General features: G+C 38.0%; 1 protein-coding gene across 3 annotated transcripts in view; it reads left to right on the plus strand.

Moving 5' to 3' along the window:
- LOC131319263 (uncharacterized) overlaps positions 1–13,611 on the plus strand; it is a 50,379-nt gene that overhangs the window by 3,189 nt on the left and 33,579 nt on the right. For 2 of the 3 annotated variants that reach the window (XM_058349441.1, XM_058349444.1), the window contains exons 4-7: positions 4,433–4,537; positions 8,048–8,095; positions 8,655–9,094; positions 12,636–13,376. In XM_058349441.1, the coding sequence (XP_058205424.1) occupies positions 4,433–4,537; positions 8,048–8,095; positions 8,655–9,094; positions 12,636–13,250 (1,208 nt within the window). In that variant the 3' untranslated portion in view covers positions 13,251–13,376. Of the gene's footprint in view, positions 1–4,432; positions 4,538–8,047; positions 8,096–8,654; positions 9,095–12,635; positions 13,377–13,611 lie in introns of those variants that run through there. The other variant, XM_058349442.1, reaches the window with a different exon arrangement.

Below are 13,611 nucleotides of genomic sequence, written 5' to 3' on the forward strand. Positions count from 1 at the left end.
TATTTCCAGCTTCCAATAAAAATTTTAGTAATAATAACGAAATGAAATACTGAAAATAAATAAGAGAGGAGATAGGTGATTTTTATAGTAGTTCAGCTAATTACTTAGTCCATTCTTCAGTGATGTTTCCCTGAACACTAAGGGGTATCCACTATAGAGTTGGATTGGATTTCACAGGAGTCACACCCCTTTACAACAACCACTTCCGTACATGCAGACCGGATCACAAGCTCTCAATATTGGTACACACAAACCATTTTACAACCGCTCCACACTGATACATGCAGACTAGTTCACAAACTCTCAAACCCGAAATATACCCAATTTACAAAGGAACAAAATCCTAACCGACAACACAATGATTGGGTTCTCTCTCACAAGGTGGGTTTAAGTGGTGCGATTCAATTCCTATATGGATGAATTTACAAGTGTAAGCTTACACACAAGAGTATATAGATTCTACAACTCTCTGTTAAGTCAACAGAAACTCTACCGTGAATATCGGACTTGTGTTATTTGAATGCTCTCGAGACTTCTGTCTTTTCTTCTGGACAAGGCTTCTCTTTTATAAGCCTACGGATGAACTTCACAGTTTCCCTGAGCAGACCAATGTTTCTTCTTTACACCTTTTTCGGCACACCTTCTTTCCGGCTCAAGAAGCAGAAAACATGCAACCCCTTCTTTTCGGCACGACTTGTTTTCGGCTCAACAATCACAAAATATGGATTTTCTTTTTCGGCTCCACAAGGCACCCTTGAAAACTCACTCCGGGGAGAGCCACAACCGGCTCCCCCTCTCAAGTGCTCACCCCTCAGAGTCAAGACTCTCACATGTCTAGTAAAGAAGTCGAAGAACGGACTAATTTGAGATTCTCTACGATTGCAGTACGTATGGCTACTACATTTATGATTGCAAAGAGGAGGAAGCCTATGATCGAAGAAGTGGAAGAACGGACTAATCTAGCAGATAAGAGATTGTCTACCGTACCCACCCCAGAAAAGGGTGTATGGTTTGCCCTTTCGTATTTTGAGCCACAAAATCTCATAAATAACCACAAAATTTCATAAGAATAAATCATAAAACTCGTATTTTTAATCACAAAAATTCATAAAAGTGAACCACAAAATTCATAAAAGTAAGCCGCAAAATTCATAACCTAGAGCCGTCTTTTTTACCACAAAATTCGTAAAAGTAAGCCACAAAATTCATAATTGTAACCACAAAAATGCATATATAAACATCCACAAAATCTCATATATGGGGCCATAAAAATCCACACACACTCATAAAAATAAGCCACAAAGATTGTTCAAGGTGGTGTGTACCGTAGATTTTTCCAGCTGTAGATAAAGGTGTTGGGAAAGTCTTCAATACACACTCCTTTAAGGTGCGTTCCATATATACCTATTGTGTGGTTTATATTGTGCCACCTCATAAAAAATTACTTGTAGGACCGCTCATTCATAACATTTTATTTCGTATCGTAACTTTTATACTAAAAATTTGTAACTTTTCATCAATATGTTTCGTAATTTTTTAGTAATAGATTCATAACATTTTAGAAATCATAACATTTTGATGTGTTTCAATGATGGTGCATATGATACAGACCCAAATAAAATGTGTGTATTGTAGCACTTTCCAAAAGTGCTATTCTAGTATTCTGCAAAGATAATCGAGTTTAAAGGTAGATGTTGGAGACAATCTGTTCGGGGTTTGCGTGTGTGTTGAGAGACAGAGAGGTGGCCGAAGAGCGATGAGAGGGGTCAAGGCCAGTTGCCTTTATCTCTCTGTATGCTATCAAAGAAAAACGAATTCCCACCTGCTATACCAATTAAATTAAATACTGTTACCAGAACATTATATCATGTTTAGAAGTGGGAGAAAGTGAGGGAAAAGAAGAAATCCTTTTTTCCAATTGGGCTGTTTGGATGGTGTTTTGAAAATTTTTGGGTTTGATTTTTTGGGTAATAAGTGAAGATAGAAATTATGGTAATGATTGGAGATAGGAGTAATGAGTGGAGAGAGATATAGAAGAATGAGAATAATAATTGGAGATAGGGATAATGAGTAGAGAGATAAATGAGAATAATGATTCGAAGTTAGGATAATGAGTGTTTTTGGAGTTTGGAATTTTTTTTTCTAAATCTTGATCCGAAAAAGGCATGGTTTGTGAGATAAGAGAGAAGAAAATAACAATGATGAGTATTTAGCACGCTACATTTTCTCTTTTTGAATGAAAGCAAGAGGGTAGTTCCACGTATCAACTCACTTAGTCTATTGCTGCTACATTTTCTCTTATGCTTTTCACACTTGTACTTTTAGTTATTTTTCTTTCTCTTCCATTTTTTCCCCTAATAACCAAACAAAATTTCAGAACCCAACCTAGATAACTTTCTCCATCACCATTACCACTTGTGCCACATATATATAGAGGTGTCAAACGTGCGTGTCGTGCCATGCCGTGCCATTCAACTTCCATGCCAACCGTACTTCGTGCCGTGCCCATTTACTTAAATCGTGTCGTGTCATAGCCAATCTTGTCGTGTCGTGCCGTGCCCATGTACTTAAATCGTGTCATGCCGTGCCGTGCCATTTTTCAATCGTGTCGTGCCAGGCCGGGCCCATTTACTTAAATCGTGTCGTGTTGTGCCGGCCCATTTTTTAATCGTGTCTTGTCGTGCCGTTTTTCAATCGGACCGGGCTGGGCCATTTACTTAAATTGTGTCGTGTCGTGTTGGCCCTTTTTTTAATCGTGTCGTGTCATGCCGGCCCGTTTACTTGATCGTGTCATGTCATTTTTCAATCGTGTTGTGCCCGTTTTGTATGGTACGCACAACAAAATTGCTTTGTTTTTGTTTTTGGTCTCTTATGGACGATATTCCTTTGAACCCTTAAGAACTATAAAAGACTGCTGTGATGTGCTGTGATGGAGTCATGTATTAAAAATATGACAGTACCCATTTGCTTCTTAAAAGCTACACACGAATCCAGGTGCCAAACACTAGGTTACTATAGCCAAATGAATGACTTTCGTTCGTTTGAGTAGGCAAAACCTGGAAAACTTTTAATTGATTTTCTCATCAATCATGTGGATCATGTGGTTTAAACTTGCACTCTAATTATCTTCATACACCGATGGAGGATTTGGGCAGCAATATTTCTACTATGTATTTTTTTCTTATTTTTTTGTTTGAGATTTTTTTTCTTACTTCTCATTAGATCTAGGGATATACATCCCTCTACTCTAACCCATTACTGGAAGACAATACTCTTCTTAAGTTCTTAAAGATATAAGCAAGAGATAAGCCAACCAATAACTTACTGTATTAGATTAGATAAAAGCCCTCAATCCGTGTACCGAAAAAGGCTTTAGTCTGAGTCCTTTCCTTCTCTGTACTCCATACTAGGAGTAGGCTTGCTGAAGAGAATTCCTTCTTCTTATGTGTGAGCAGTCAAGGCTCGTCTTCCTTTCTTTTCGGGAAAGTAGCAAACCTTGTTCTTGTTTATTTGGTAGCTAGCTTTTAAGCAGACCTATTTAGCAGATCGAGTGTTCAGCGGAACAAACTGACCGAGACTCTTGCATACTTTCTTTTGTCTTGTCATGCCATTCCCGTCCACATTATGTGTCTGTGCCCGCGTCGTGCCCTTCTACGACCGTGTCGTGTTGTGCCGTGTCCATCAAACTTGTGTCATGTCTTGCCGTGCCCGTCAAACTCGTGTCGTGTCGTGCCGTGCCCATTCAACTACCGTGTCGTGCCCGTGCCCGGCTAAATCGTGTCGTGCCGTGCCGTGTCAGGCTAACTTCCGTGCCGTGCCCGTGTCGTGCCCGCCCACGTCCGTGCCCCGTGCCAGTCCACGTGCCCCCTAAAACCGTGCCGTGCCCGGCCAAGACCGTGCCCGTGCCCGTCCACGTGCTCACTAAGACCGTGTCGTGTCGTGCTATGCCAAGGCATGACCGTGCCCGTGCCCGTGCCCGTGCCACATTTAACCGTGTCGTGCCATGCCGACCCGGCCCGTTTGACACCCCTACATATATATATATATATATATATATATATATATAGCCACCACAACTTTTTGTCTCTCAATAACTCCCCAACTAGCAAATAAAAATAGAGCAAAATTCAAAATGAATACTTATTTTTTGAATTAAATATGATGTATTATGAGATAATGACAAATCTAGTAAAACGGAAATACGTGCTTATTGTTTAAGAAGGAAAAATGGAACAGACTCTAAACATTTAAGTTTCAATAAGTTGTCGGGTCATCCTTACTCTGTTTTCATAATATTGAGTAATGGGCCGGGAAAGATGTATAATTTTTTCATGCCTTCTCTTGCATATATCTACGCTTACTACAAAATTAAAGCGTGAAACGCAGTACTTAAGCCTGATTCGTGCAACTTTTCTTTTCGTGTCACATGTAGGAGTTCCATTGAAATTACAAGGCACGGCAAACGATCATATTGACGGAGGAAGAAGAGGAGACATTGAGAACTACATTGAAAATCTAGCCAATTGTTGCATCTCTGGTTTGGCTATCACAATACATACTTCTTTTCGTTTTTTGAATGGCCAAAAAAATTTTGATTAGTGTCAAATAGGTAAAAATAGATTAAACGGAGAAATGTTAAAAATGGCATCATTAATGTTCGAAGTATGATATCTTCCATCCTTAGAACCACAATACCCGTTAAAAGTGCTACTACGATAGGTGACAAAAACAATCTTTGCTACACAAATTTACGGGCGTTAATGTTGAAATTAAGAATAAGTAACCAATTCAAAGAGCATGCACATGAAAAACTCATTTGAATGATTAGATGGGCTAAGATCCTTTCTTCGTTGGGAGGAAAGGGGCATCAATTACTGAGATCAATTCACTCAAGATAAAATTAATATGGTAAAAAAAAATGCAATAAGTAGCAACAAGGAAAAACATTATCTTTATTCACTAAACGGTTGAGCTAATTTTCTTTTATGGCGGACACTTGAGCTATTAAAAAGCTTGGGTGTGTAAGTGAAAGCTTATTGCTCTCGTACACTTGAAACGCGAGTAACGTGTATATCGTACACTCAAAGCTTCTAAAACTTGAATACGAACTATAAATTCTAATTTGTATTCTTCTTTGAAAAAGAAACAATAGTATAACACTACTACAAAATGGTATAAAGATCACGGTCCAAAAATTAAGAAGATCTCATTTTTTATAAAAGTGTAATAAAATGTTATGGATTATAGTTTTAATCTCAGTTATACAAAAAAAACTGAGATGAAAAGATTTTTTAATCTCAATAATCTAAAAAGTGAGATTGTAACTTATAGAATAGATCTCATTTTTGAAAAACTAAGATTATATATGAAACAATATATCTCGTTTGGGAAAAAACTGAGATGAAAAGATTTTTTAATCTCAGAAATTTAAAAGTGAGAGTATAACTTAAAGAATAGATATCGTTTTCGAAAAATTGAGATTGTATATTAAATAATATATCTCATTTTGGAAAAATCGAGATAAAAAGAACTTTTAATCTTAACCATCTAGAAGTTGAGATCATAAGTAAGAGAATACATCACATTTTTTTTATTTTGATTGAGATGAAAACTCTTAAGTAAGAGAATACATCATCGACTCCGTGCACGATACCCCTAAATAAATGTCACAATCGACTTCCAAAATTCGGTCCTCCATTCTTGTTCGTCTCTATCACTTTCAACCATTCTACGAAAAATATTTCATTACCGAATAGGGCACTTTCGGCGATGAAAATATATTTAGTCGGGTACCTTTGGTGACAAAATTTATGAAGGTTGCGTTTTATCGCCAAATGTATTTCGAGTATAACTCTATGCTAATAACTCTGATTGAGATAATTCAAATTGCATTGAACAATAACACAAAGTGCTACAACTTTCATGTTTATCAAAATTGTTAATTTTAATATTTAAAGGTTCAAAATGACATTTGAAATATATTTTAATGTTAAACGCATATGTTATATATTAAATATTTTAATTATATATTGAAAAGTGTGTGTGGTGCAATTGGTTGAAGATTCTATGCAAAACTTAGCAAATTTTGGTTCAAAACCCCACAAAAGAAATTAGTAAGGCATTTTTTTCCCTTAGGAAAAAACACACCACTTTTAACCTTGGTTTTCCAAAAACTAAGATTGTTTTTCTCTCTAAACAACAACAATTTATGTCACTTTCAAACTCAATTTTCTCAAAAACTGAGATTATTTATCTCTAAACAACCACGGTTTTATGATAAAACTGAAATGTTAAGCTGTTAAAGATCACGATTTTGTCATTTTTAATCACAATTTTTACTTTTTAGTCACAGTTTTAATCACGATTTTTATCCTATGGTTAAAAGATATGGACTTTTAGTTACATCTTGATAGACTACGGTTTTGAATGTGCTTCACAGCAACCTAACCTCTTAAATAGATTGAAAACTCCAAACGTAGGGTTATATCGTTGAAAGCATAATATCCGGAAGTCCGGGATCATACCCACAGGAAATTAGAGATTGCTTCTTCGGATTGTAGGTTTTATGTAAGGATATATCAGCGTTTAAGACGGCCAACTGTTGGTTTTGATATGAAAGTGGAAATACTAAGGCAAAAAGACTAGAAAAGAGTTTGATTAACTTAAAACGGCAAGTCCAGGGATCATCCATCCCGTGACTAAGGCCATTATCGATTCTCAAATATAACTCAAGTGAGAGTCACGACCGTGTGCTCATACTCGAAAGATGTAGCTTTAAAAGATTACGTTTATCGAAAGATGTGATTTATCGGAATCAAACCAACTTGTTTTACTAATGAATCAAACACGTAGAAGGCCATGAGCTCTAGGCATGCCGCGTGCTAAGACCGCTTGACTAAACGACATATCAAGAAGTTAACACCCAAGCAAAGCTTCTTGAAAGAAAAAGACTTAAAGTAAGAAAGACTAGAGAGAGGTAAAGGAGGGAGAGAGAGTGATATTTATACAAGTGTTATTCTCTCTCTCTCTCATCCAAAATATCCCAAAAACGTCCAAAAGTAGAAACTTGCCACTTATGAAAAGTTAAAATTTGTCAAAAAGCATGTCGGTAAGTCTTTCGTATCGATACAACAACTTTTGTATACTGAGCAGTTTTGGCTGACCTCCTCTTTTCCCTGGAGTGAACTGGTATCGATATGCAAGACTGGGGTATCGATACGCTGAAGCCTGGCAATTTCCTTGTTCTCTGTTTAGCTATGGTATCGATACACAAATCTTTGTATCGATACTGAGCAGGTTACTGGGCAGCTTAAGTTCTTAGTGCCCCGTCTTAGCCTCCAACAGCTCCGGGCACTCTCCGGCCCTTTGATTCTTTGTTCCCAAGCCTTGATGGCTGCGTTCCACATGGCCTCAGCCACCCGGATACCCTCAAGGGTTGTTATTAGCATCAAAACACGCCTTTTTCTTGCGAATTATCTGAAAAGCTAAAAGAAATACCTTACGTGCAAAATCACTATAAAAGACAAATAAACATAAGTTAAAGCAACATAAAACGGGACTAGTCAACTTTGATGCTTTTCTAGTGCTCATCAGAATGCGAGATTAAAAGTTAAAGATCACACCAAATAACCGAGATCTTTATCTATTTTTATAGTAATGTAACTATTATATGATGAACTTTGATGCTTTTCTAGCAACTTTCTTTCATCGATTTTGATGACTTCGAAAAGCTTTTGAAGCCGGACTTGCTTTTGTAGCAATTTGTATTATATATTTTGAATTCTTATCTCACAGTTACGAATTCAAAACAACTCTGGGGTGTGTATTAGCACTAGTACGTGTACTCCTATGAACACCAAAAACTCCTCATTCATATACAGTATACATAGTACTGATAGCTATAACTGTATTCCATTTTATCAACTCGTATTCAGTAGAGACTAGGTGATGAGTACCAACAAGGTATTCTTCCCATTGCATTTAAAGTAAATATTTTATTTCTGTTAGATGTGAACACTTAATAAATTGTGTACTTTTTATTGTGCAGTGAGGCAAAGATTGCATTTTATGATTTGGGAAGTCGCAGAAAAACTTGGTAAGTATTTTGGATGAAAGCAAGAGAGTAATTTTACATACTAACTTACTTAAGCAATTGCTGACTAGAAAGAGACATAATGGACCATTTAAACACACACTACCCAAACTTCCGATGTGGGCCCTTTGCCGTTGTGCCAATCCGAAGGATTCGTGAGGCTCTTGGGGATTGGTATTGTGAATATATGTACTAGCTCCTTCTGTTCATTTTTAAATGTTCAGCTTCGTAACTCTAACTTATTAAGGAGACATCATCATTACACCTTTCACATTAATTTTTATCTCCACTTTCTCTACTTATTCTCTATGGAGATATCATTGTTATATTTTTACTCACTAACTTTTCAAAATGAAATTTAGGGGCAAAATAGAAAATGTACCAACTTTTATTCACTAACTTTACAAAATAGATACTTATTAAGGGACAACCTAAAATAGAATACTGGACTCTAAAAAGGGGACGGAGGGAATACCATTTAACATAAATGTTAATGCATGTTATAGACTAGTATTCATTCAAAGTATGTTATTGCATTCTCAAAAAGAAGTTCATTTTACAGTGCCACATGTCAAACGCATCCGAGAAAGAAAAGAGAGACAACATCATGCACTAGAGCTTGTCAAATTCCTCTGCAAGGAAGTCGCAAAATCAAGTCTCTCAAAGGTGGAAAGGATATTTAAGCCAACATTGCGCAAAGCGGCACGTGTTGGGATACCTGAAATTATTGAAGAGATTGTATTGTCATACCCTTCGGCGATATATTTTACGGATCTAGACAACCTAAACATCCTCAAATATGCAATTTTGTATCGTCGTGAACGTGTGTTCAACCTCATATATCAAATTGGTGGTGGTTGGAGATATATGTCTGGAAGGGACAATTTGTTGAACAATTGTCTGCATTTGGCTGCACGTCTGAGACATGAGCAACAAATCAATCTCAAAGCTAGTGTTGCTGGTGCAGCTTTGCAGATGCAGCGAGAAGTGCAATGGTTTAAGGTCAGTTTTCCCCTTCACCATGTAACGGAAATCAATAGAGAAACAGTACTTGACAAATGTTTTTTTGACACCGAACTTTTATACTCCATCCGTCCCAATTTTTTTGCGTTTTATTTTGACCACAAAAAATAAGGTTCTTCCAAGAATATTTTTGAATTTTTTGGCACCATTTAAAATATTCATTTAGATCTTTTAATTTGAATGGTGCAAATAAATTTAAAAAATTATTTCGGGAAGTAATTTGGCTTTGTTCGTTTGGTAGGTTTGGGTACTTAGTTTTGGTAGTGGGTGAAGAGAGAAATAAGTTAATGATTGGAAAGAGGGGAAATAAGTAGAGAGAAAAAAAATGAAAGTAATAATTGTAAAAATAGGATAGTGATTGGAGAGAGAAATGGAGTAATGATTAAAAAATAAAACTAAAACAAAATTAAAATGTGAAACGAACAAGACCTTTATTTTTGGAGTTTAAAATGGCACGGTTTCTTATACTATGAAGCAAACAAACAAAATGAGATGGACAGAATACTGTTTTTTGTTTTATAGCAAGGCCGCTTAGTTGGATGGATGCTTGTGATTGTTTTCATATTTGCTTTAAGTATACTTGAATGAAAATCTTATGAGTGCATCATATCGTGCCATGTATATGGTGAAAATTAAATCGGTGAGAAAAGAGCAATTGCATACAATGGTCCGCTTTCTTTTTACGTCTTTCTGTTCTGAACTTATTGGGCTAATTTGTGAACGCTGGTTGGTTATTTATTTTGTAGCACTGTACTCAAATATAATAGCTTTAACTAAGGGGGGGGATTTAGGTGGCCTACTGTGCTTTAAACACAACATGATCTATTCGACATGTACGGCTTCTAGACTCCCTATTTGATTAGCATACTAATACCTCGTTAATTTCCCGCTGATGTATGCAATATTGGCCAAAAAAAACTTGAAGGTGAATTTTTTTTTTTTTTTTTGGCATATTTACCTTTTAACGGATAAGAGGGACGACATTAGGAGTTGGAACCAAATCAACACACATTTTAAACACTGGGGACAAAAATGGACGAATGTTTCAATTGGGTACAAAATTGGACAAATATTTAGATTGGGGATGAAATTGGCCAATTGCTAATACTTTGGGGATAAAAAGGTAAATAAGCCGATTTTTTTTTTTTACACTTTTTAAAAGCATTTTCAGGCTAAACTTTTTGCAACTTCAAAAGTTCTAGGCCAAAACTGAATATAAAACATGTGTATAATTGTATATGTATAAAAGCATCTCCAACCCATACTCCATTTCTTCATTTTGGAGGAAAAACATTCTCCAACCCATCCTCTAAAACTCTCCTCCATTTGGGAGGATGAATTTTGATCCTCTAAATATAGAGAATGAAGGAAAAAATAGAGAATCTCCTCCAAATATGTGTTGGAGTTGAAAAATAGAGTGTTGGGTTGGAGTTGAGATAAATAGTACAATCCTCTAAATCTACTTTTCAAATAAAATAGATTAATTTGATCCTCACAAATAGAGATTTGAAGGGTGTTGGATTGGAGATACTCTAAGCATAGATATTTAGTGGTCATAATGTAGGTTAATTTTCATAACTAGAAGAAATTTTTATTTTTTTAAAATTGTGTTCCATGTCATGTCCGTGTCCCCATCTTTAAGAATTGCAAACACTGTTTCTAGGGGATGCAGATATTATTCTCGAGAATGACGGTGTTGGAGCATCCAGTTTTGGATGTGGGCACTCGGTCAGGGGGCGCGGCATATTAGCATGGGCCATTGAGATCTAGCAGTGATAAAGACGTCCCGGATTCGCGAGTTGTGTATCTCGGTTTGGAGGTACAACGTAGCACATCGAGGAATGTGGTGTGTCAACAGAGACGGAAGTCGGCCTCTTCTCAATTGGTGTGTGAGACCATATAGTGAATGGAGTCTCTGGTGTGAGCAGAGGGTAGCTGACTAGCTATGTTGGTGCTCTTGTACATAAAAGATGCTAGAGTGGCGAGATTGCAGGGTGATAGCGCTGCGGGTTCAGCTAAATAAAAACTAGTCAAGCAAGGAGACATTCAATCTGATGGAGTACTCCGGTGTGCGAGTGCCTTGAACATGGACTTGAAGTGATATTTGCTTTGCTAGAGAAGCTGAACGAATTCAATGATTACCCCACATTTGGTTTCACCCCAAGTGGGCGGTTGAGAGTTGGCTGCATTTATTGTCGCCGGCCAATTAATGGACTGTGCCGGCAAATAAATGAGCCGGCTAATTAATGCGCCCCCCTTAGTTTTCCCGTATAAGAGCATCTCCAATAACGTCACTATAATTCTAAACAGCCTACCCAACAGCCTTAAACATATTGCATATCAAAACCAGATCTGAGTCATCTGACCACTGAACTTCGCCGGAATCTGTTCACTGAACTTCGCCGGAGTCCCAAACCAAGTAAATCAAATTTGGTCGGAGTCCCGGCCAAAACCCAAAACAAGATCTCACCGGAGTCCCAAAACCTAAAAGAAATCTCGCCGGAGTCCCACACGGAGTAAACTGAACCCTAGTTTGACAGTGACCTCTCCATACCAAAACGGAGTAAACGAGCTCTCACCGGAGTAAACTCAGTACATATACGGCGGAATAACTCGCCGGAGTAAACGAGATCTCAATCGTCGGAGTAAATGGCCGGAGTATACAATATCTGAGTCTTCGGAGTGACTGGTCGGAGTAAACGATCGTCGGAGAGGAGAAGCTAGTGAGGGTGTGGCGAGGTGTTGTATCGCGCTGGGCGTGGCAAGGTCTTCAAGGGAGGGGATAAAATGGCCAGCCTCCGACGAGGCTGCTGGAAACCAGAAAGTGGCAGATCGGCTCGCCTTTTTAACCTCGCCGGAGCTTACGCGAGGCCGTTGGAGATGCTCGAAATAGCTTGTTTGTGCAAGTTGTGGGACTGTGGTGTAGCACAGATGTGAGGGAAGGGTGAGGTCGAGCGGTTGGGAGCTGGTGTGGCTCCCGGTGATTGAGCGGGGTTTGGCTCCCGCAAAGTTTTTTCGTAACTTCATGTATGTGATTTATATAGAGTGGAATTTTCTCTGGAATTTGACCATTTAACCTTATCATTCTACTTTGGTTCTATATATTCTCCCTGTTGTCTATTTTGATACAACTTGCCAACAGCGTATAGGCATGGGAACAAAACCCTTCATCGATCCCACCCGTAACATAGTAAAAGGTGAACGACGACATTTAGCCCCTTCAAACACCCAGAGGCCAAAGCAGTAGAAACAATCAAATATAAATTACATTTAGGTTAAGGCATTAGCTCAGCCATTTTTTGATTGGGCGTACCTCGATCAAGATCAGCTGAGCTGAGTTAACCATCGTCGTAAAACAATCTAGCAAGCACAAAAAATATTAACCACCACCCTTTCACAACTTTTTTGTCCTAGGTCATCCTCTAGAATATATGTACGCTAGCTACAAGTCCTTGATTGTTTATCTCATTTAAAAAGTAGAAACTTTTGTTTCTCATTCCAAATCACCTGATTGATACAGGAAGTGCAAAATTTTGCACCACCTGGTGAGAAAGAAAGAAGGAATATCGATGGAATGACACCTGAAGAAGTATTTTCTGACACACACCAAGGTTTGGTAAAGGAGGCAGAGCGATGGATGAAAGATACAGCCACATCATGCACCATAGTTGCTGCCCTTATAGCCACTATGGTTTTTGCAGCTGCTGTTACAGTACCAGGTGGAAACGATGATCATAACGGCCAGCCGATACTTTCAAAACAAAAAGCCTTCATAGTTTTTGGCATATCTAACGCACTAGCTCTATTCTCATCTATCACTTCTGTGTTAATGTTCTTGCTTATCCTGACTTCTCGTTACGCAGAGGAAGATTTCCTATATACCTTGCCCAAAAGGTTAATTATTGGTCTCATAACCCTATTTGTCTCCATCTTATCCATGATGGTAGCCTTTGGTACCATATTGTATCTCGTGTTTGGAGATAATAAGGCATGGATTCTTATCCCTGTTGTCGCAGTGACTAGTATTCCAATCACCTTGTTCGGAGCTTGGCAGTTTCCTCTTCTTGTAGAGATGTTCCAATCCACATACGGTCGAGGCATTTTCGGCAAGCAAAGTGATCGTGTGCTCCGATAGGTTAAACTTTAAAATTTGGGAGAATTGCAACCGTATTTGATGGTATTTGACATTATTTCACCATGTATGTATGAGTTGCTTTCTGATTTTCTGTACCTCATTGAGCAGGAATCTTTCTTGGCTTATTATCTGCGCGCTTGATTTATATGTATATCTCAGTCCTTACTGTTGGGTCGAGACCCCGACCCCGATTCACACCTCCAAGCACAAGCACGAAAATAAACCAAGCACAAACGAGAGATATCCGAGAGATATCCGAGGAAAACTCCACTGTGTATAAATCACATATACAAGTATGAAAAACCTCACCGGGATAGCCACAATCCGGCTTCCCCACTCCTCTCTCTCTCTCCCTCACTCC

Source organism: Rhododendron vialii, chromosome 3a (genome assembly GCF_030253575.1).
Source record: "Rhododendron vialii isolate Sample 1 chromosome 3a, ASM3025357v1".
Lineage (NCBI taxonomy): Eukaryota > Viridiplantae > Streptophyta > Magnoliopsida > Ericales > Ericaceae > Rhododendron > Rhododendron vialii.